At 48.3% G+C, this 23,121-nt stretch overlaps 10 protein-coding genes across 10 annotated transcripts; 7 read left to right on the top strand and 3 right to left on the bottom strand.

The window, feature by feature from the left end:
• Positions 1-1,546: 1,546 nt before the first annotated feature.
• FIESC28_05831 (uncharacterized protein) lies at positions 1,547-3,353 on the top strand (the record flags this gene model as incomplete). Its single annotated transcript, XM_031159976.1, has 2 exons — positions 1,547-1,737; positions 1,793-3,353. 2 exons carry the CDS (start codon positions 1,547-1,549, stop codon positions 3,351-3,353), a joined length of 1,752 nt encoding a protein of 583 aa, XP_031015978.1.
• A 549-nt stretch (positions 3,354-3,902) lies between these two features.
• On the bottom strand, positions 3,903-5,607 carry FIESC28_05830 (uncharacterized protein; the record flags this gene model as incomplete). The annotated part of the gene is made up of 2 exons (XM_031159975.1): positions 3,903-5,268; positions 5,330-5,607. 2 exons carry the CDS (start codon positions 5,605-5,607, stop codon positions 3,903-3,905), a joined length of 1,644 nt encoding a protein of 547 aa, XP_031015977.1.
• A 1,828-nt stretch (positions 5,608-7,435) lies between these two features.
• On the bottom strand, positions 7,436-8,387 carry FIESC28_05829 (uncharacterized protein; the record flags this gene model as incomplete). Its single annotated transcript, XM_031159974.1, has 2 exons — positions 7,436-8,194; positions 8,256-8,387. The coding sequence occupies 2 exons, from the start codon at positions 8,385-8,387 to the stop codon at positions 7,436-7,438; spliced, it is 891 nt and encodes a 296-aa protein (XP_031015976.1).
• Positions 8,388-10,162: 1,775 nt separating this feature from the next.
• Positions 10,163-10,624, top strand: FIESC28_05828 (uncharacterized protein; the record flags this gene model as incomplete). Its single annotated transcript, XM_031159973.1, has 1 exon — positions 10,163-10,624. The coding sequence occupies one exon, from the start codon at positions 10,163-10,165 to the stop codon at positions 10,622-10,624; it is 462 nt and encodes a 153-aa protein (XP_031015975.1).
• Positions 10,625-11,173: 549 nt separating this feature from the next.
• Positions 11,174-12,154, top strand: FIESC28_05827 (uncharacterized protein; the record flags this gene model as incomplete). Its single annotated transcript, XM_031159972.1, has 1 exon — positions 11,174-12,154. The coding sequence occupies one exon, from the start codon at positions 11,174-11,176 to the stop codon at positions 12,152-12,154; it is 981 nt and encodes a 326-aa protein (XP_031015974.1).
• Positions 12,155-12,538: 384 nt separating this feature from the next.
• On the top strand, positions 12,539-13,834 carry FIESC28_05826 (uncharacterized protein; the record flags this gene model as incomplete). The annotated part of the gene is made up of 1 exon (XM_031159971.1): positions 12,539-13,834. One exon carries the CDS (start codon positions 12,539-12,541, stop codon positions 13,832-13,834), a length of 1,296 nt encoding a protein of 431 aa, XP_031015973.1.
• Positions 13,835-14,899: 1,065 nt separating this feature from the next.
• FIESC28_05825 (uncharacterized protein) lies at positions 14,900-15,694 on the top strand (the record flags this gene model as incomplete). Its single annotated transcript, XM_031159970.1, has 3 exons — positions 14,900-15,140; positions 15,191-15,473; positions 15,520-15,694. 3 exons carry the CDS (start codon positions 14,900-14,902, stop codon positions 15,692-15,694), a joined length of 699 nt encoding a protein of 232 aa, XP_031015972.1.
• Positions 15,695-16,337: 643 nt separating this feature from the next.
• On the top strand, positions 16,338-18,107 carry FIESC28_05824 (uncharacterized protein; the record flags this gene model as incomplete). The annotated part of the gene is made up of 1 exon (XM_031159969.1): positions 16,338-18,107. One exon carries the CDS (start codon positions 16,338-16,340, stop codon positions 18,105-18,107), a length of 1,770 nt encoding a protein of 589 aa, XP_031015971.1.
• Positions 18,108-18,953: 846 nt separating this feature from the next.
• Positions 18,954-20,661, top strand: FIESC28_05823 (uncharacterized protein; the record flags this gene model as incomplete). The annotated part of the gene is made up of 3 exons (XM_031159968.1): positions 18,954-20,377; positions 20,426-20,570; positions 20,620-20,661. The coding sequence occupies 3 exons, from the start codon at positions 18,954-18,956 to the stop codon at positions 20,659-20,661; spliced, it is 1,611 nt and encodes a 536-aa protein (XP_031015970.1).
• A 216-nt stretch (positions 20,662-20,877) lies between these two features.
• On the bottom strand, positions 20,878-22,635 carry FIESC28_05822 (uncharacterized protein; the record flags this gene model as incomplete). The annotated part of the gene is made up of 1 exon (XM_031159967.1): positions 20,878-22,635. The coding sequence occupies one exon, from the start codon at positions 22,633-22,635 to the stop codon at positions 20,878-20,880; it is 1,758 nt and encodes a 585-aa protein (XP_031015969.1).
• Between the last annotated feature and the right edge of the window lie 486 nt (positions 22,636-23,121).

Here is a 23,121-nt window from a genome sequence, read left to right as displayed (position 1 = left end):
CCATATTGCTTTCCTGTTGATCTTATTCAAACAATTTTCTACTCATCTATGAAAATGGATGGGGTTCTTAAAGTGGTTTCCTTTTTTTCAACTTCTCATGTGAAACTTGTATCAGAGCCTTCCTGCACATTGGTCGTTGCAAGACGCATGAAGTGTTTATCTCGTTCTCTCACCATCCACCATGTGAGACCATGATGCAATACTTTGCCCACATCTCGCTCTGACGGCAAACAAGTGGACTTCGATCATCAGATAAATTTCATCTGTAGGGCAGATCCTGCAACAGCATCATCCCACTTCACGTTAATAGGTCCAGAACAATAGTTTCTTTGCCAAGTCAAACCATCAATCAATAATCTGACCAGACTCCATAAGACGGCATCTTCCGTGTGCATGACTCCGGCCGTACCCGGAATTATCAATCAAGCTCATCCGCGTAAAGACCCCATTTAAAAACACCACAAGGCAACGTTAGTCCCAAACCGTGATGGCGACTGATTGATATCGGAACTGATCGGGTATTTAATCCGCCACAACTCTAACAGTAAGGTTAGCCGACATCGAAAAAAAGACGCACGCTCAGTTCATCAATTGATCTTTTGAACGATCTTATCTTTTTAGCACCTTGGCACCTGCGGCGAAATCTCATTGAGGTTTAGCCAACATTCTTTCCTCCACTGATTTTACCAGTAGAACGGGTGATGAAAAATTCATTCTGGTCAGGTCACCTCCACTTGGTTCATTCTAGATGGTCTTGGCTTTGGAGTCGTCCGGCTGCTTGGGAATAAACTCGCAGAACTAAACCGACAGGGTCCTCCAGAAACGGAGTTGACATTGTACCGCTGCTCCGGTTCACTGACAGGGGTTGTCGACAAGGGATTGGATGGAAGACGATTAGCAGGCTCTGCCGGAGAGGGGTTTGGGCTGATCAAGGTTTTGATCGGCAGTCTGTCCGTTATCGCACAGTATTATTCTCTCCCTCGTCTTTTCAACATTCACAGCAAAGTGATCAATTGAGAACCTCTCTTGCATCTTGACCACCACAGGGCTGCATCAAGAATGAGCCTAATTGCCACCCAGGATCAAAGTGGTCTGATAAGATGGCCCCAGCGGATCAAAACCACCGATTGATTAGATAGAATGACCCGCTAAGCATGCAACCATGTGGACAGCGGATCATATCTAAAAGATCTAATCTGATTCTGGAAACAATCTCCGTGCCCAACCACCCAATCGCCAGTGATCCTTTGTCAATTGAAAGAATTAACCATGCTACTTTTCAGTGTAAACATGTTGTTGCAATTAATGCTGCGTCGGATACTCGCACAGTCGGAAGGATCAGACAAGGGCCCCCTTCATGGTTCGGCAACGGCTGCACAAGACCCGCCAAGACCTTGTCTATACTAATGCGTGGATTAATTTTTTTCGCCTCGCTGATTGATAAAAAGATCGACACTTCCTCATGCATCCTCTCTCCTTTCCCTCGTCACACTCACTCATCCCAACCAACATACAGTGAACTGTGCACCTCACAATGAACCCCATCATGGTTCAATCACCTCAGGACGGTCGATCCTCCGATGAGGAAAAGAACACAGCCGTTCCTGAAACCCAAACCCATGTTCAACGTGAAGGCTCTGACTTTGAGTCAGATGGGGAATATCAGGAGGGTATTGAGCGCGTGCGCGCTATTACCTCTGTTTGGACCAAGAAGACCTTGATAAGCATGTTTCTGATGTAAGCTCATCTTATCTTATCTCTGCGTCAGATCTTGGCTAACCTTGGCTTACAGGCTTTATCTGATCTCGTTTGTCGACATGATCATGAATTACGTCGACTCCGCTCTCAACCCCTACATCACCTCCAGCTTCGGCGCCCATGGTCTTCTCAACATTGGAAGTATTCTCGCTTCCATCATCGGCGCATGCGCGCCTCTTCCTTTGGCCAAGGCCATTGATGTCTGGGGCCGTGTTGAAGGTTTTGCGTTCATGATGACTGTTTGCATCGTCGGTATGATCATGAAGGCTACTTGCACGACTGTCCAGATGTACATCGGTGCCCATATCCTTTACTGGGTTGGTCACATTGGTGTCATGTACGTCATTGGCGTCATGCTGGCCGATATGACTACCCTTACCAACCGTGCTTTCATCTACGGTATCAACACGACACCTCGTATCGTCGCTACATTCGCCAGTCCTGAGATTGCTACTGGTTTCTACGAGAACCTCAACTTCCGCTGGGCGTTTGGTGCTTTTGCTATCATTATTGCTGCATGCAGTATTCCTGCTATGGCGACTATGGTTTACATGTTCCGCACAGCTACCAAGCAGGGCGTCATCACCCGCAAGCGATCGGACCGCACATTCCTCCAGTCTCTCAAGCACTACTTTGTCGAGTTCGACATTATTGGAATTCTGCTTCTTTGCGGTTGTATCTCTTGTCTCCTTCTGCCTTACAGCTTGGCCGCTTATGCTCCCAAGTCCTGGAAGACACCTTACATCATCGCTCTCGAGGTTCTGGGAGTCGTCCTGATTCCCATCTTCTACTTTTGGGAAGCCAAGATTGCACCCGTCCAATTCCTGCCTTTCAAGTACCTCAAGGAGCCCACCATCATCGGATCATGCTTACTCAACGCTGTCATGTTCTTGTCTACCTTCAGCTGGAACGCTTACTTTGGTTCTTATCTCCAGGTCGTCAACAGACTGAGCATCTCCAACGCCAACTACGTCCTCAACGCCTACTCCCTCACTTCCTCCGTCATTGCTCCTTTTGTCGGATGGTTCGTTGCCAGGACTGGTAACATCAAGTGGACTGCCATGGCCGGTGCACCCATCATGCTTTTGGGTACCGCTCTGATCATTCCCTTCCGATCTGAGGATACCAACCCTGGTCTTCTGGCCTTTACCCAGATCCTCGTCGGATTCGGTGCAGGTGTTTTCTCCACCGTTGACCAAGTCGCCGTCATGGCACCTGTCACCCACCAGTACCTCGCCGTCACCAGCGCTCTGTCTGGTCTTTTCGGTGGTGTCGGTGCCGCTATTGGCTATGCCATTGCTGGTGGTCTCTGGAACAACGTCATGCCTGTTCAATTGGCTCAGCGTCTTCCCGAGGCTGTCAAGGCCAATGCTACCATTATCTTTGGTGACATCACGATCCAGCAGTCTTTCGCAGATGGCTCTCTTGAGCGTGAGGCTATTGTCGGTGCTTATGCCCACACTATGAGACTGATGGCTATCACTGGTGTTGCTACCATGCCTCTTTGTGTTCTGTCCATTATCATCTGGAGGAACATTAACGTCAAGAAGGTTGAGGAGGAGAAGGGTAAGCAGACCAAGGGTATGGTCTTCTAAACGGGTCTCCTGGTAATTGGAATGTTTCCGACAAGCTTGATGGTGTCGCGGGGATGCCGGGCTGTTGGATTCAGTCAACGTTTAAAACGATATATAATGCTGCTTAATTAAAATACCACTTGTTCTATTGTTCTGCGAATTGATCCAGACCAGCAAAGATGTGACAGCTTCCGATGATTCAATTCGCCGACCACAATTGTGTACTGTATTATTGAAGGGATGAAAGTGGTGGTTGGGGTAGGCGCCGTATGTCCGTACACGCTAATGTCCCACGACGAGCGACGCCACACAAATGAATCGTGGCCAACAGCAGTTGCTTGCTGACTTTCTAGAAGCTTAAAAAAGTGAACCACGGCGTCATTGGAGTACCCGGCAACATGTTTCCGGAGTGCGACGCGTCAGAGAGAGCGCAAGTGAATTAAGGTACAGTCACTGGTACAAAACACCAAGGCCATAGAGAGGTACAAATGGTTGTAAATGTAAATCAATTCGCTTAATTCATGTAAAACTCATACTATCATGTCGCTAAATAATCATTATGCCATTTCTTTAGGCAATTTCCTTGGGCCTGTTCTCAACATAGGTGACATTCCCATGCGCATTCATAGCCATCTCCTCCTTCTCATCATAAACAGCATCCTGCTCCTCAGCATCCTTGTTTCCAAACAATCCAATCTTGTACCAAGGAAGATCGAAAAGTCGGTCCATGCTCTCAAGAGATCGTCCAGCAGTTTCAGGCACGGAAACAATAACCCACAAACCACCAACGACAAGGATGGCAGCGTAGGTCCAGAATGTGCCGTTGGGGTTAATGCCACCTTCGGATGTGGGAAGAAGCATGTTGGGTGTCGCGCGACTGCTACCGTATTGACACAGGAAATGCAATGTCATGGCGAAGGATGTAGCCAAAGCTCGGATGCGGAGAGGGAACAGCTCGGCTGTGAGGATGTAGGACATGGTGTTCCAACCAAGGGCCCAACCGATTCCTGAGATGTAAATCATGGCCATGGCTCCCTTGGCAGCGGCGGATGCACCAGTGGGCTCGGGGACGGCTGTGAGGAATGCGCCAACGTAGATCATAGCGAAAGCCTGGAGAGCGATACCGCCCATAAGAGCGCGCTTACGTCCGATAACATCAACCAAGAAAAGCGCGCAAGTGATAGCAGACAGAAGCTTGACGATACCAAAGAGCGCAGTGACAAGAAGACCAGTCTCGGAGCCGTGAATACCGAGAAGTTCGAACAAATCGGGCGCGTAAAGAGTGATTGATCCAGCACCTGACCACTGCGCCAAAACTTGAACCATGCTGGCAAGGTAAAGACGGTAAAGGTTGCTGCTGTTGAAGAAAAGCTCCTTGCAAGTACCAATGAAAGAGGTGTTGACACTCTCAAGCTCATGCTCATGCGCAGACTGAATAGCAGTCATTTCACGAACAATGTACTCAGAGTCAATAGGCTGTTGTCGCAGACGCGCCATGACAGCAGTAGCCTTCTCAGCTTGACCCTTCTTGATCAAAAAGCGAGGCGATTCATCAACGAAGAAGCTAAGGACGAAGATCAAGCCAGCAAACATAAGATGAAGACTGGTAGGTACGAGCCAGCGCGCATGTGTATCGTCGCCCATGTGTCGCGAGCAACCGTAGTTGGCAAAGTATGCCAATACGATACCGAGGTATACGAAGCCGGAGAAGACGCAGGTGCAGAGACCACGGACGGCGGAGGGGGCGATTTCGGCGAGGTAGACGGGTCCGACGACGGCTGTTTGGCCGACTCCTAGACCAGCGATGAAGCGTCCGGCGTAAATAGCACCGAGACTACCACCATTGGCCATGAAGATGATGATTCCGACGATCCAAACGGTACAGAGCTGTCGCGTAGCCCAAATACGGCCGATTCTGTCACAAATCATGAAAGCACTAGAAAAAAGGTTAGCGCCGAGCTTTTCACACAGTCTGACTCGAACGTGGCGATACTTACATGAGGGCACCACCAACACAACCGATCTGAACCATAGCTGAGACATTGGCCTTGATGTTTGCTTGTTCGACGGTAGAGTATTGTGAGAAGTGGATGTATTTCTGAAAGTCCTTTGACTTAAATGCGCCGGAGATGAGACCTTCGTCGATACCGCGTGCAGCGCCCATCAAGCCGAATGCAAAGACTGCGAACCAGAGACGCCAGTTGAAGACGCCTTGGGGTTCGCCGACATCTTTGAGTTTGAAGATGTTGACTGGCTTCTTGACGCCTCCTGCCATTGTGTCGGTCTTGCGTATGAACAATCGAGTAAAGGAAGGTTGTCGATTGAAGAAACAAGGATAAGAGACGAGATGAAGATAAGACTTGAAGAGCTGGAAGAGAACCCTTTAAGTAATTGATCTGGATCTGAGTCTGGATCTTCCCTTCTGGTCCGGGGAAGTTTGGGGATCTTATAAAGGGAGAATCTCGACCATGACCCGGAGGGGAAGAAGGTTTTAGTGTCTACCCCATATTCCTTGGGGTAAGGAAAAATAGGCCGGTTAGATTACCCCATGGAGAAGCCGAATTATGGAAACGGTTTGTGATGTAATGACAAAATGATTAATGGCTATCGTGTTGGAGTCAGCTGTGAGTCTCATGGTTGATGGAGTTGATGGATACTGCGGTTCTCCCGGATGTTGACCGGGATTTTTGTTCCCGCGGGAGAAATTCCCGGAAGACTTGCGGGGCACTGAGGAGTTCGCCGTCGTGGTTGTGTGGCTGCTTATTCACTGTGTGCTAGAGTCTGGACACAAGCCATGTTCTGTACTGCCCTTCTAGAACACGGTGATCTCTTTGGGTTGTAGAGACGCTTACCAAGTCCACGGGACTCCTCAATCTTCAACCAACAGAGTCTAGACTCATCAGTCAATGCCCTTGACTTCATCTCTCCCCAGATTGTCCAGGATAACCCAATCTCTGAATCTCAAATGACAATAAACTTCACAGCTTAGACGCTATCCCCAGACTCATCTCCACTAGTTTTCATGCATCTTAGCCAGTCTTGGCCAGTCTTGGCTCACGCTTTGCCAAGACCAGCGCTAGATCATTTCCAGACCCTCTTTTCTCGGCACGAACGGCACATAAGAACCCTCCATCCCCTCCATTTTTGTCTTTGCAATTTGCCTGCGAATTTGGACGACCCAGGACTGGCCTGACTTTTGCGACGGGAACACACTGACACACAAACTTCCCGCGGATATGAACGACAGAGCTCCCGTCCCGCGGCTACGTCAATTCGCTCATTCGGACTCTCGGAGACGGGAATGAAGCGTCTTTTGGAGAACGGGAACGGGAGATGTTACTCCAATTTGTGATGTTCTCCGGTTTTTATGCTGGCCGGCAATGGAGACCGGATCTTCAATCGATGAGAAATCCTGTTTATGGGGATTTTGGATGAGTATGACTTGTGAGATTATTAATATTAATAGACGCGTTAGTCACGATTGAACGGTTCCCGATTTTCTCGAAAACTCTGCTCATTTCACGGCGTGAGAACTCGTTCTTTTGCGATGAGTTGGAGGAGCTGAGGCTCTGCTACCGAGGATTGAGATCTTACATGCCCGCATTCACCTGCCCAATCAGTCCTCTCATCTTTGTCCCGTGGCAGAAGACCCTTACGCTACGATAGCTCGCTTGCAGACGGGGTCCAAACACCGCGGTTCCGCTCACTTCGCACGCAATTCTCGGTCGTACTTTTGTTATCTATTTACCGACATGGCACCGGCATTGCAAATGATGAATATTTGAAAGGCGACTTTGACGGGGGAAATTTTGTCTGGGATTGAAGTCTTCTGCAGGAAGATTATGCATGCAACAAACATGAAATGATGTGGAAACTGTTGAGAGCCGAGGTTGGTTCTCGTAGGTTAGATTGTGCAGCTATCTGGCTATCTTATCTTTGACTGCACCGTGCCATTGTTTTGAGTTTTCTTGAGGAGCAGGTCCCTTAAAGTACACAGAAAAACAACACCATGACAAACAAAGATCGTACACATCTATAACTACCTTGTCGTTGCCCCAAGTGCCACAGGTATCCTCATGTAGCCATACCCAGTCAATTCCATACTAGTTTCCTTGTAGGGGAATTAGTCGACAACTGCATGGCACGTAAACATCCGGGCTATTTGAATAAGCTGCGTTGCGACTCAAACGATGGTCGCTGCTGGATTGGCGCCACAAGGCCATCATGTCCCAATAGTGATGTCTTCTGCCTACTGGCGGAGGTTCATAGACTTGGATCTTGAGATAGCATTCATCATCCAGACTGATGATGGAAAATATCCTGTCCCGCACAAGATACGGTCGTGTTTTGTCGATTAGTACAAGTGGACAATCTGGGTCGGCTTTGCCACACCAAATGGCGCTCTGGCATCTGTACCACATAGATCGCTGGGATGTTTCGGCCATCAGATTTGTCCAGTCGCTCGGCTGAGGGTCATCGAAGCTGTGGTCTTTGTCAAAAACGAGGTTCCAATCTCGCGAGAGGCTAATCTTGCTTAGATTTTTGACCATCGGTAAGTAGAGGTTCAGCCTCTTCAGTCTCGGCATTAAAGATTCGGGCGAAGAAGTCCTGATACAGAGACGGTGGTAAGTAGGTTTCATGTTTGACTCCTCAATGAAAGGCCCAAAGGCCACCGTGAAGAAGTCGTTCTTGACGGAAGTAACGGGGCGAGCATTCTTCTCTCGAGTGGTTTGTGCAGCACGTTGCATCTCGATCGAATCTAAACGTTGATAGTGAGCGGCTATAACCCGTCGTGATTCTCTACAGGCATTCCACAACCCCATGTCTCGCGAGTAGAGACGGTCTTCGTTTTCGTACTCTTCCTCGATCATGTCGATGTCGATATAGTGCACGCCATCCTTTTTTGGAAAAAGGGATACATACAGCCTCCCAGATCGATAGACGGATGTCGGGGGGAAGCTCTGGGAACGATGCCTTTGGAGTGGTAAGGCTTTGCTCAACCCTTGAGGGCGAATCGGGCGATGCCTGCTGGTCGACTGGTATTTCGGTAGACATGGTGTGTATGAAAGGGAGGACAAGCGAAAGGTTGGAGCCCGAGAGGATTTGCTTTATAGGTGTATAGAGGTTTTTGTATTGCATGCATCAAAGTATATTCTGATTCAATACAGTATGCTTGCAGCTACGTAACTTTGATCGATCGTTGGGAGGCCTAGCTTTACGTGAAGCAGATTGAGCTGGTATAAAATGCTTGAATCATCTTATACCCTATTCATGACTATATGAACGACGCAAAGAAATGTTAACAATATCCGTCGGAGATACGATCATGCGTAGATCATGATCAGCGCCTAAGCTTCTGAGAGACGCGAAAGAAAGAGGATCTCCGTGCCATCTTGGAAGAGTGAGATAGCCTGATAAGTCTTACTCAAGAAAGGGAGTTGAGGCGTTGCTGATAATAATGTTTGGGAGTACTCTGCTTCTAAATATCCCTGGGGCTTTTATTGACTTGGTTGTTGAGGGCCTGTGGTTGATGCCTGTGGCTGATTTCAGTAGAAGGGTGAAAAAACAGGAGAAATGAAAGATGTGTTTCATGCTTGGCTAAAACTATATTTCAGGGTAAGGCAAAGAGGCTTGGTGTAGAGGAGTTATGATGATTCTTGGTTGGAAGTATAAACATGTTATTATCAGATGGAGGCCTGATGATAGTGGATGATGTTTCATGGGAGCTTTGAGTTTATTTCAGTAACCTGAGGTTCCCTAAACCTTCTGTCCCAAGCCCCAGCGACATCTACTTGAGTGTTTTTGAAGTCCTTCCATAGCAGCCTGAACGTAGTCTGCATGACTGAGAAGAGCTTTATGGTATGAAGGTTTGTGTCAAGCTGTCATCTGCACAAGACCGGCCAATGAGTGCGCCAAGTTCTTTATAGTTTATACAACGCAATATCTATCGTTGTAGAAGTCTCATCGCATCTCTATAAAATACCCTTCCGACCCCTCCCTCCTTCCCATCACACACTATAAAGAGTTCTGCGCATCCTCGATTTCCATTCAAAGTATTGAGGATCGACACTCTGCCGAAGACAGAATGTCATCGCCGACCTTCCACCCCTTCCCAAAGTTACCGTGCGAGGTCAGGCTTCTCATCTGGGAAGCTAGCTGTTTCGATGGAAACAAGACAACACGGCACGGACTGAATTATGTCGACATCATCGCCAATTACCCATACTCGAGTACCCTTGAGTGTCGCCCTGCAGCCAAATCCGAGACATCTGCTTGCCTGATGGACACTGGACTCTGGCAGGCATGCGGCGAGTCAAGGGCCGTTATGATAAGAAATTTACAGAAACGGGGTTTGTTGCTCCCCGATATGCCCCCTTGCCACAACGAAGCCCGATGGTTGGAGACTCCCGTCCACACTCCGATTATTGTATCTGGTAGCCAGGACCTGTTCTGTTTCAAACTTTCTCAATGGTGGGCATCATGGGACATTTCGTCGAACTTTCTCTTCCATCTTGACACCGTCAGTGGCATTAGCGAGCGTCTTGTGTCCAACCTTGCCTTTGAGCTAGATGGCAGCTAGGACCGACATCACTTTATGTGGGCAATGCTCGAAGCAAAACTCAGACTCAGAAGTTCCTGGTTGCAAAGGCTTACAGGAAAGATAAGCATATCCATTATCGATAGGGATGTCCTATGGTATCGCAATAGTAGCACGCATGACATCACGTACGCCGACTACGACAACGAGTACACTATTGGGGTGGGAAAGCTTATGCTACTGCGACCAGAAGGGCGTCGGAAGTGGTGCAAATGCGTTTCGGAAGTTCATTATGCCACCCCGTGGGGTTGGGAACCCTATCCCTGATCATCAAAGGCGTAGTGACTTCTACCGCTGGCTAGAAACAGAAGTGAAAGTCCTCGTGCGACGGGATAACGAAGTCACTTACCCATCGTTACGAACAGGACGACGTATTTATCGACCCGAAAACCATCAGTTCAAGTGTAGCCTGGTGGAATCTACCTTTGTTTATAACCTTTCGCAACAGGAACCCGAGGAGAGTGAGGAGAGTGAGGAGAGCGAGGAAAGCGATGACACTGAGGAGGAAGAGGACAGTGACGACGATGACGAAGAAAAAGAAGAAGGAGGAGACGCAGAGAGTGAAGAGGACACAGATGACGAAGAACCAGAGGAAGATGAACAAAAGAGGAACGAAGGGTTGAAAAGCTTGCCTGTTTTCTCATTTCTGACCCAGGAGACCACCCGCCTGTGGTACTTCCCATACAGAAAGTGAGTCCATCATGACTTTTGATCCGCGCAAGAATATCATCGATGGAGCAAGATCAACACAACATTGAACATTAAACTCCACTTTCGAGTTTTTTTCAAACTATCATCGCTGTATATAGCAATTAACATTCTGATCTTTCATACCATGACCTCAGCCATCTCATGCAGGTAGAAGGTGACATCTTGCTGGGGGGATATGACTGTGCTAGACCCCGCTGATCCTGTTTCTGTAACGACTTTAATGGAAAATGGCCCTTTTGTTGAGTAAATCTCTGAGGGTTCGAAGAGAATAAGAGTACTTTGAACTCTATACCAGTTTCACACAATCAATCAACAACTGCATTACTACAGGTAAGTTCTATTATACTTTAGGCACCGCCATGCTTACCCACACCTTTTATTCGACATCTATAAAATGCTATTTCCTTCCACTGTGTTCGCTTCTCTTTCTCTTCCTTTTGCACACTTCTTTCAACTTGTACAGCGGACTGCACCAGTTCTAGATTCCCAGTCTTGAATCTTCCTTTTCATATTCCCAACCACTGAAAACATAATGTCAGCACAAACCTTCCACCGCTTCCCAGATTTACCTTACGAGCTGAGACATCACGTCTCGGAAGCCAGCTGCTTTGACCGACACGAAGAACGACATGGTCTCCATTATGTCGATTGCCCTGGCTCGCGTAAGTGCCGAACTCGCATCGAATGTCGTGCTGCAAGCGAGACCGAGACATCTGCTTGTCTGATGGATGCCGGTCTCTGGGCCGCGTGCCAAGAGTCGAGACGTGTTATAAAGAAGCAGATGCGGCAACATGGGTTTCTAAGGACTGATAGAGAAAACAAAAGCCTATGCCTCAAGGGCCCTGAACCAGCTACGCTGATTATAGACGAAAACGAGGACATGGTCTGCTTCCGGATTTCCGACTGGTTTAAAGTACAGCATTGGACGAAGATGTTCCATTTTCTCCTTAGCTACGCTGACTCGACTGAGGAAGGTATGCCTCACAACGTTGCCTTCGAGATGGATGGTAGCTGGGATCACCAGCACTCCATCTGGCGTGCGATTCTAAACGGCATTAGATTCTACGGCGGTGGCCATTACCCCCCTTTGTACAAGCATATCATCGACAAGAAAATTCATTGGTTTCGCGACTCCAGTACCCTCGATGACACCTGGGCAGATTGTAATAACGAGTTTATGGTGGTGACATGGAAAAACCTCTGCCCATGTAATCAGAGAGGTATGGACAGTGGGGCTCTTGTGTTTCTAATGTATATGAGGCGAGGATATCAGCCATACACCAGTGATGGCTATCACAGTTGTATGGGCCTTTACCACACCGCATATACATTGGCGGTGGATATCCTTGTTCGACAGGATAACGAAGTTATGCCTTGCCAGTCCTGTCAAACACGGGCCAAGAAGGATCATGAGCATAATTATCTGCTTGACGGTATGGATCTTCCATTAGCCGAAGAAGACGAGAAAGTCGAGGAGTCCAAGGAGGAAGAGCGTGAATCGGAGAAGCAGTGATTGCGACTGCCTGCTTTCTTGTCGACAGCGAGGGTCTACCTGTTGTACTTTACGGAAAGAGTGTTCCAAGACTCACGGGAAAATCATGGCCGCCACAATACCAACGCCGCTTCAAATTGAAACTTCTTTTTGTGTTAAACTAAGATTACTTTATAACAGTTAATATCCGATCTTTTTGCACTCTCCCATCTTTCCTATCGGCCTCAGCTGTGTCATAGATGTTTGATGCAGGTACAAGGTGAGGTTATGGCGGTGCAGATGTGGCTGTGCCAGGCACATTGCTTCACACTCCCAAAGTTCCACCTTGTTTACCCATCGGAGACTTTTCCATCTCCAGCCGCCAAAGTCTATTCACCCCGGACATCACCACGATGCAACGCCATCATGGCTTCTGATGACGAAGAGGCTTTCGACAAAAAGCTTACAAAAGCCGCCCAAAAGGACCGTCTGCGCCTCCTCCAACGCAAACGCGACGAGATATTGGACTCGGGACGACAGCACAATCACTATCACAAGTTGTTCTTTGAGAAAAGTGATCTTTACGCTGATAAAATACAGTCGCTTGTTGAGACGGGCTGCGCCGAGACAGAGGATGACGAAAAATGGGGGCGGTTTCTTTGTCTCGCTACGAATGCGACGTCTTTGGGGGCGCTGAGGGATTGGAATTGGGTGTACCAGGTTCAGTGTGAGACGAACGAGTGGTTACAACGAACTCGCGACACGAATACACATCGACATGCTGCAGCGCGCGAGATTCTAGCTATTCTCGAAGACGCGACTAATCCAAGTACCGAAGAAGCCTTGTTCTGCGACCCTGAAACGGCAGCCACGTTGGTTGACTCGAATACCGTCCTGGTGGTACAAGACCAACAACCATTCGATTGGAACGGCGAGCCCATCAAAAGTCTCTTCCGAGATTGGCCACCGCGAAGCTTACTCGAGAAGAAAATCAGGGTCACAATCCTCGACTCTCCAACGTCCCGCCCACCAATACGACATTGCACGCTCAAGGACATCAAACGAAAGTTCACCGCAGGTTTTGCTCCTCACGAGCGATGGAACGTCCTCGACATCAGAAACGATGTTCCCGTCCCTAGACCGAAATTTCTACAAGAGAAGAATTGTCTGCTTTTGAACGAGTTTCGAGAGTTGGATAAGAAATTGGTGCGGGCGCAAACACTAGATTTCATGCTTCTGAGCGAAGGAGGGAATCATACGCCCATGCACGTGGATCCTTTCGGTCTGGCGACATTCATCACCGTGCAACAGGGCGAAATTGGGTTTGGTTGGATTGTGGATGCTACGACGCAAGATTATCTTGATATTCACAAGACTATCATACCGAATGCTCTCAAAGAGAAAGCACGCTACATGGTCCTTCGGCCGGGTCAGACAGTCTTCATGCCTTCTGGAACCATCCACTTTATCTTTCGCAAAAGCGATACACCTACGCTGGCGACGGGTGGGCATGTTCTTACGTGGAAGAGCATTGTGAAGTGGCTTCGTGTCATGAAGATGCAACAGCTTAGTACGGCGCGTATCGATAAGGATGTTACGGCCAAGGAGACGAAAGCTTATATCGATGTTCTGACAAGGGTTCTTCGAAATCATGGGTATCATGGCCATGTGCCGAGGCCGGATGGGTATGATGCCGTATGGAATGTGATCAAGGTACGTTGAAATTGTGACTCGAGGGTCTTCCCTAACAGTGTTCAGAAGTGGGATGCCCTTACGATGAATGATGAAGTGTTTTTGGAAGGACAGTCGGATGCATGAACTTTGGCGTTCTGATACATGATTCAATGGTACAAAAGTGAGCGCTGGTATTCGGATAATGGCGTACTTAGGAAATAAATACTCCCGGGACCGGGAATGTACTTAAGAACTATCGAATTTTATTCTAGTCTATCTGGCTCTGCATCACGAGTCAAATCGATGGTTTTGTGCACAGAAAGCTATGTCACTTGGGCGATTCCACAACGTGGGATTGAAGCTGAACAAGTCACGCATTTCAACTGGAACATAGTTATCGAGAGGACTTGTCCCTTTCTGTTCCATTTCTTCTCTTCTTATGCGAATCCTGCCAACCGAACCAAGCGAGTCCCAGCCTCCAACGGCTCAATGCGAACAAATCTATTTGGGTTTTTTTGGAGGTCAGCAGGTTTCAAGCCATACGCATTCGGGATACATATGCTGTCAATTCATCATGATATGGGACTTGGTCTCGTGCAACTATGTGGCGCTTTACTATGGCTGACATTTCCCAACGATTATCATGACACCACTTCTGTTCGCCAAATGATATCCAATTTTGCAGTTGGAGATAAATCACTGTGAGTTGCTCTTCGGTCATGCCAAAGCTTACAAATGATCAAAACGCTGACAAATTATTGGGGGCTGACGATGCTGATAAATTACTGCTGACAGTAAGCCACATTTTCGATGTGGTGTGGTGTCCCCATTTTTCTGTCAGGTTTCGGAGACTTCTGATGGCATAGATGTTTGGGCGAAGGTGTTTCGAGTTTGTGATCTTGCGCGCGCGTCGGATCAATTGATCGATTAGATGCGATATGATTGATAAGTCAAGTGTCTGGATGTGCATCTTGACATGTGCAATCCTGGCTTCTCGTTGGGTATATAACCAGCCCGAGGACGCTGTAGCAATTGTTTGAATCATCAGTTCATCCTACAATCAATTCACCACATCCACTACCTTCTATCCAATTTTAACATTCAATCCATACAATGGCAGCTAAATCACCAGTCATTCTCATTCTTGGCTACGGCGCCAATATCGGCAAATCCGTCGCAACGAAGTTCAGCTCTCAGGGATACAAAGTCGCTGTGGCTGCACGTTCAATCAAAGAAGACGACACTGAGACCTTCCTCAACATTCCCAGTGACTTCTCCAAAACGGATAGCATCACCAATGCGTTCGAACAAGTCAAACAGAAATTCGGTATTCCTAGTGTAGTCGTCTACAATGGTATTTTCCCTCCCAACCTTGAAAGAGTCCCCGACGTTGATACCCTGTAGCAAGCGCAGCAAATTTCAGCCCCAAGGATGAGCCCTTCGATCTCTCCCTCGAAGACCTCGACACCAACCTGACAATCAACATCCGAAGCCCCTTCATCGCATTCCAACAAGCAATAGCAGGCTTCAAAGAACTTACCGAATCTGCATCACGAACATTCATCTACACAGGCAACATCCTCAACGTCTCCATGATCCCAGGCTTCTTGGCAGCGGGAATTGGCAAATCAGGTGCCGCGTACATGACGTGGACTGCTTCCGAGGCTTACAAAAGCCGCGGATTTAAGTAAGTTCTTGTTCTCGGTTAATTAGGCGAGGACTAATGTGGACAGGTTTTATTACGCCGATGAACGTAAACCTGATGGTGGACCTATTTATCGCGTGAACGGAGACGCGCATGGGGATTTGTACTGGGAGTTGAGTCAGGGTAAGGAACAGGGTCCTTGGATGCAGAGTTTTGTCAAGGGGATTGGATACAAGGCTTTTGATACTATCTACGAAGGATGAGCTGGGTGTTCATCCAACGGCTTGGTAAATGTTACCAATAGCTGCTGCAATATAAGAGCGTGCATCAATCGAGATGCAAACAAGCAGAGTTCACGCACGTGAGAGACCAACTTTCCAACTACAATTAACTTCCAACTGTAAATTAAGCTTACCAGTTTAATCGGGTCCGTTACAAGAATTTTCAGCCGATAACATCATCGCAAGTCCAAATAAGCATAAAATGCAACACCCCCACCCGCCGATCCCTCGATGCAACCAACCACTCAGAAACCCCAATTGACAACACGCGGTGCCACGCCAGTCTCCCATTCGTCGACACCAAAGTCTTGGCCGTTTTGGGATCATGTCGAATTAGAGCTCGGGATATTTCCACAAGGGAGCAGACACGACATGTTACCGGATCGGTTGTAGGCTTGGCGAGTGGGATATATGACGTCGAGATGGGGATTGGCTGAGAAGTGGCCTGGGATTACGTAGTAAAGGGGATCTTATAAGACTTTGGGATTGACGGGTGAATGTTACTCTGCTCCAGCTTTCTTCTCTTGCATCTCACTTTATCCAAGTCAGAGCTGCATCTGGCCATTGAGAGCTGTACAGCCTCATTCACTTGTCTCCGTCAATCTTCATCTGAGACATTGCCAAAATGGCAGCCCTTCAGCAATATGACTGGATCCTAGCCATCACAACGATAGCCTTCTGTGGTTCCTCCTTCGGAAATGGCGCAAACGACGTTGCAAACGCCTACGCCACCTCGGTCGCAGCGCGTTCCCTAACCATGGTCCAAGTCGGTTTCCTCTCCATAGTAACCGAATTCGTCGGCGCCGTCGCCCTGGGATCTCGCGTCACAGGCACCATCAAGAACGACATTATCGACCTGAACCGCTTTACGGCTAGTCCTGGTGTTCTCATGCTCGTCATGGGATGCACAGAGGTTGGAAGTGCGACTTGGTTGCTTGTTGCTACCAAGGCGGGCTTTCCTGTCTCTACTACGCAGACTGTTGTCGGTGCGCTTGTCGGTGCGGGTATTGCGTCACAGGCTAGTGTTAGTTGGAGTTGGACGGATGGAAGTGTTTCGCAGGTTGCTGCCTCTTGGGGTATTGCGCCACTTATCTCTGCTGCGTTCTCTGCGATCCTTTTCGGAACACTGAAGTTCTGTATTTTGGAGCGCCAAAACTCTTTTGAGAAGGCGTTGAGGGCCATTCCTGTATACCTCGCTTTCACTGGTGCTATCCTCGCGCTGTTCATCACCATTGAGGCACCTACTGCTCCTTCTCTGGAGGAACTTGGCGCTGGTACAGCCGTCGGCATTGTTCTCGGCGCTTTCTTCGGTACGCTTCTTCTGGCGTACGTCTTCTTCGTTCCTTACTTCCATCGCGTCGTCGTCAAGAGTGATCCCCGAGTGAGACCCTGGCACATTCCCCTCGGACCTCTTCTATACCGCGAGAACCCCCCTCTGTACTTCCCTGGCAAGGGCGATTCAATTGTCCTCGACTACTACGCATCTGCCCACGGCGGCGCTGATACCCCCGAGGATGAGACACTCGCCAAGCCGCACAAGGAAAAGGCGCAGTCTCCCGGTTCAGACGAGCATAATCGTGCAACTGGTTCTGAGAACGGTACTCAAACCGACACTGCCACTGCTACTGGAAACCAGAACCTTACTGGCCTTGAAGAACTTGAACGCGGTGAGAACGCTGGTCTTCGTCGTCGCAAGCGAGTTCGTCACGTCGAGCCTGAAGAGCGCTGGTTAGTGCCCGTTCAGCACCTCCCCATGTACCATCCCCGTCGCGTCACCAACTCTCTCAAGTACTTTTTCCTCCAAGGTGTCTCTCGCGACTGCGTCACCCACGCTTCTCAAGCCCTCGCAGATGTCCACATGAAGGCCAAGCGCTACGACAACCGAATTGAACATCTCTGGACATACGCCCAAGTCGCTTCCGCGATGATGATGTCCATCGCCCACGGTTCCAACGACGTAGCCAACGCCGTAGGACCCTGGGTTGCAGTCTACCAGACCTTCCGCACAGGCGTTGTATCCGAAGATTCCGACACACCAATCTGGATCCTCATTATCGCCGGTTTCTTGCTAGGTGCGGGTTTCTGGTTCATGGGTCATCACATCATCAAGGCGCTCGGTAACAAGATCACTCAATTGTCGCCCACACGTGGCTACGCTATGGAACTTGGTGCTGCGATTACTGTATTGCTGGCTAGTCGCTTGGGATTGCCAGTTTCTACGACGCAGTGTCTTACTGGTGCTGTTGTTGGCGTTGCGCTTATGAATGGTGATCTTGGGGCTGTTAACTGGAAGCAGCTTGGTTGGATCTTTGGAGGTTGGGTTTTGACTCTTCCTTGTGCTGGACTTATTTCTGGACTTTTGACGCTCATGGCGCTGAATGCTCCTCAATTCTAGAATACCCGGTGTTTCATTACGGCGGAGTATCTGTTGGGGAGGAGTTGGGAATTGAGAGGCTGTAAAAGAATCTGGAGTAACGATGGCGTGAAATTTGTGTATAGAATACGCGATAGCAATTTGAAACCTTTGATCCATTCTCTTCACCAAGTCGAACAGTGACGTCATTGTGATAGCTGCAAATCCTGTCACCCCATTCAGCTCGTTCTCACTGCAAAATGTTATTGTAAACACCGTGTCGCAGTATATCCACTGCATACATTGACTTCAAAAGCGACAGCTTAAAAAGTCAAGCCAGGCTTCGAGTCGCGTGACCATCGCCCATTTCTCATCGGTAATGAACTTCATGAGGGCCCTCAGGGTATGAGAAAAAGTGGCCCCTAGAAGCATAAGAGACGAAATAATTCCGTTACTTTATGCCAGCTTAGACCAGCACTTAGGTTACCTTATTTTAGCAACCTAAGTCTTAGAGGACAATTCTTCTGTTACCCACCTGAGGGGTTTGTTATGCCCTGAAGATAATTGGTCCTGTCCCCGCCATCTCCAAATCAAGCCTAGACCTCGGAGTCAACATCCGAACACCGTCGGTATCGAGCGATCGTTCCACCGGTACATCATCACAAACCCACTGATAATTGCAATTAACTGACGTTTGCCGGTCCCACTGAGGGGTTAGACCTGTGAGGGCGCGCCCTTGGATCGAATATTGCTCCGCCTTATCTCGACAACTCTGTGCGGGGAAATTCTGTATACACCACAGCTCATAACCGTCACATACATATTTGCTCTCTGCGTCGGAGGTTGATTGACACCTTGTCATCAATTGACAACTCATCAATTGCAATAATGGCCGTCCTTCCACTTGCTGCTGCTGTATTAGCAGTAGCTCTCTTCATAAAATACCTTATCGACCCATTCCTCTCACCCCTCCGGTCAATCCCCGGCCCCAAATCATTCGCAGCAACAAAATGGCGTCTCGCCTACGAAGACTGGAAAGGCACACGCACCAGCACCATAAACGCCCTACACAAACAATACGGACCTGTAGTTCGCATCGCGCCGAACGAAATCTCGTTCAACAGCCTTTCTGCGCTGCGCACCATCTATGGTCCCGGCAGTCGCTTCGGCAGAACTAGTTTCTACCGCATGTTTGATGTTTATGGTGAACAGAATCTGTTTACGTTTCATTCACCCAAGGATCATGGTGAGAGGAAGAAGTTGTTGAGTCACGCGTATTCGAAAACTGCTGTTCTTAAGCCTGCTACCGCAAGAATGATTGAGCGACAGGCATGGCGGTACTTGAATCTCATCGATGCCGAACCAGAGGGCGTTAGCGAGATTTTCAGTACGCTGCATTACTACAGTTTGGATAACATCACGGCTTTCGTTTATGGAAAATACGGTGCTACGGCTGCTATCCGTGGATCCAAGATTCACAGGAATCTCATTTCGGATATTCTGCATCCTAGTCGACGACGTTTGAGTTGGTGTATTGTGCACTTGAAGGGCTTCACGCAGTGGCTGTATCGCCAGTCGAGTTTTATGGGAGCGTTGGTTAAGCCTGTTTTGCCGATGCAGCAGCCTACGACATATACAGGTATTCGAGCTTATGCTTTGTCGGCGTTTAAACAGTTTCGCGCTGAGGCTGAGGCGCAAGAGATTGAGTTTACAGAAGGTAAGTTATCCAAATCTTTGGAAGAATGGGAACTGACGGGCGCAGATGAGCATGTTTCTATCCTTGAACGACTCTGGCAATATCACGAAACTCAAAAACCAGATGGAATGCGCGATTTGCAAATGGCGTCCGAATGCGCAGACCATTTCCTAGCTGGCATCGATACAACAAGCGACACACTAATGTTCCTAATCTGGTCCCTCTCCCTCCCCAGCAACGAGAAATTCCAAGCCAAGCTCCGCGAAGAAGTGTCTGCGATCCCCGCTGAATCCCTTAACAAACAAGGCATTCCCAAAGCCGAAGTCGCCGACAAATGCGTTTATCTCCAAGCTGTCATCAAAGAAACTCTACGTCTGTACGCACCGCTTCCTAGCACTGAACCGCGCTCTACTGGTGAAGACACAACTATCGATGGATATGTTATTCCGAAAGACACGGTTGTTGGAATGTCGCCTTGGATCATGCATCGTAATGAAGATGTTTTTGCGGATCCGCTTGTTTTTGATCCGGAGAGGTGGTTGGGTGAGAAGGCTGGTGAGTTGAATCGATGGTTTTGGGGATTTTCTTCTGGTGGACGGATGTGTATTGGCATGCAGTAAGTCATTCCCCGACGCCTTTGAACATGTGGTTAATGGAGGGTTAGTCTTGCTATGGCTGAGATGACGGTTTTGTGTGCTGCGTTGTACAGAGAGTATAACACTACCATCGCACCCGGCTTCGAGGATACGAGTCCTGCTATTACAGCTCGAGTCGAGACTTTCTACGATGAACGATTCCCCAAGGTCAAGGTATGTCCATCATCAATCCATCCAAGGTGTACAAGCTAATAGTTGGAAGGAATCTACTTGTCTGGTCAAGTTCGAAAAGTTGAAGAAGTAGAAAGATTGAGGTATCTAGTGCAGGAATAGGCGAATCAAGAGCAGTAATGTATTGACCGTTTGGTCTTAACGATACAACTACTCTGCTGTGTTAACAGGATATTTATACCGCAAAGACCAAACGATTATTACATTACTGCTCTTGGTAGACGCCTAGACTTGTATCTATCTTGACTTTTTTCCAAGCGCGAGCCCTGAAGTATAACAGATAAAACCTTTACAACTTGACTTTGTTCTTCTTCTGTTTCTCCATCGCCCATCGCTCCCACTTCTGCCTGTGATCATCCCGCAAGAAGGCTATGTGACTAGGATGTTTTTTCATCAGGTCTCTGATCTTCTGATTGTTGTTATTCATCCTCATCAATCTATCCGCCTCGTCTTTGTCGCTCATGCTATAGACAGCATTGACGACAGTGAAGAGGCTCGCAAACATCGGTTCGGAGGTAGACTTGTGCTTTTGAAGCATCGTGGCCCACTTGAGCTCTTCGGTTCGCGGTGTCGAGACGTCCATGTGGCTGAAGGTGAAGGAAATCGGTTTGTGCTGCATCTGGTAGGACGTGTTGGGTCCTCGCTGGTGGGCGATGAAAGTGTCGCGAAGGTCGTGCTTTTGTGACAGGTCGGTGACACTGTTGCGGATGGACAAGAGGTTGTTGGTATTGGAGTTTTCGTTTGAATTCACGCCACAACCATCGAAGCCACCCTCACGACTCATCAATGCTCCAACGTCGCCTTCATCACCACACACCACCCTGTACATTTCGTCGATATCTGGTGGATTCTCCGTCTTGGCAGGATATTCCTCATGGAAGAAGCCAAAGATAGACACGATGTGATTCAGATCGACTTGTTCCAGAGCTTCTGTGAACTTACCGTCGCTTGGCGAGGTAAGGAAGTTACCAGGCTGCGAATTGTCATACATACTGTAACCAAGGAGCTTCCAGCATGGCTCATCCTCAATTCCTGCTTCCTTAGAGTCGACCATCCTGAAACTGCCACCACTCTCATCTGTGGGCATGTATGTTATGACGGTTACTGAAGTGAGTTTGTAAGTCACTGGCTCGTCCACATCCGATATCGTGACAGCGTATTTACCGTTGCAAGCTGACGCTGATCCATCATATCGCAGCCGAGGCATACACACCGTAAGTGGAATTCCATAAACCCAACACAGTCGAAGCAATATCTGCACGGAAGCAGAGAAGGAACCGACAGTAATTAGGTGTTCTTCACGGCAGCCTGGTCGCTTTATTGCTTTTGAGAAATGAAATATCTCTCGAGCTTGCTCAGCAGCAGTGTAGCACCGTCTAGGCTTCTCACCAAATGGCACTTCCGAGACGCCTTGTGGAAGGATCTTGGTAGAGAGCTTGTCGATAAGTCTGAAAGAAATTTCCGTGAACTCCGTTCTCATGGGAAATTCGGCGTCGTGGTAGTCTCCCAATCCAGCATCGCGCTGTTCTGGTGTCGTCTCGACTAGGATATCGCTCAAGCGGCGATAGCGAATCGGTATGCCGCATTCCGTAGTACTTAGAACACTGAAAGACGCAATTGTGTGCGCGTAGCAAAGAAAGATGGTCCAGTCTGATCCCATAAAGTCGATAATAGACTCTTTGATCCGATCATACCTCTCATCACTCCCCACACAGATATCGTCGATGGTAAATATCTCATTGTAGCGCTTATCGTCAGCATGCCGAAAGCGATATTTTTCGATGAGAAATTTGAATCCATGAGTAAGGCCATGATCATCGAGATAACCTATAATCTCACGACGCAGAATGAGGACCAGCGCCGCCGTCTCTTGGCATCGTTCGCTGCCCACTTTGGCGTCTAGACAGCTATAACCATCTTTCACACTACCATTGGCCACCCATTCCCCTGCAACGAGCAAGTTGATGGCGTATTCGAGATTGCGTTGTTTGAGAGCGTCCCATGCTTCGAGAGAGCGGACGCGTCGTGTTTTCGATGGTGAAACCATTTGCAGTAGTAATTCTACAGTTCTTTGAACAATGAGAAAATTCTGGCGACAGAGTTTATTATATCACTTGATTGACGTTATATCATATCATGAGTCCTGATTTCGACCTTACCTTTGGGGAGCCTATGTATCATACAATTTGTCACACGGTCTTGCGTTACAGATCGTCGGAATCTGGCCCCCGAAACTCGACACGTTTTTCGATACAGCAACTGACGTCAATATCAGAAATACATCGAAATGTATTTTCCTGAAATTCAATACACTTTTCAACATTTTGCGCATGACAGTATGTTATCTCGGCCCCTGTACCCTGTAGCATTCAGGCAACAGTGAGTCAGCACGATAAGCAACACAGTGTCATTGGCCTCGCTTGTCCAATATGTCCCCACCATTATCCCAGCACCTCGACCCTTTGTTATTGTTTCACGAACAAGCAATATTCTGACCGCCGACTTTGTTCATCATTGTTTAAAAATGGCGCGC

The sequence above is a fragment of the Fusarium coffeatum genome (genome assembly GCF_003316985.1).
Source record: "Fusarium coffeatum strain FIESC_28 chromosome Unknown BRIP53273_contig_125, whole genome shotgun sequence".
In the NCBI taxonomy this organism is placed as follows: Eukaryota; Fungi; Ascomycota; class Sordariomycetes; order Hypocreales; family Nectriaceae; genus Fusarium; species Fusarium coffeatum.
Note: the sequence above shows the minus strand (reverse complement) of the source record. Positions and strands in the feature narration are given on the sequence as shown.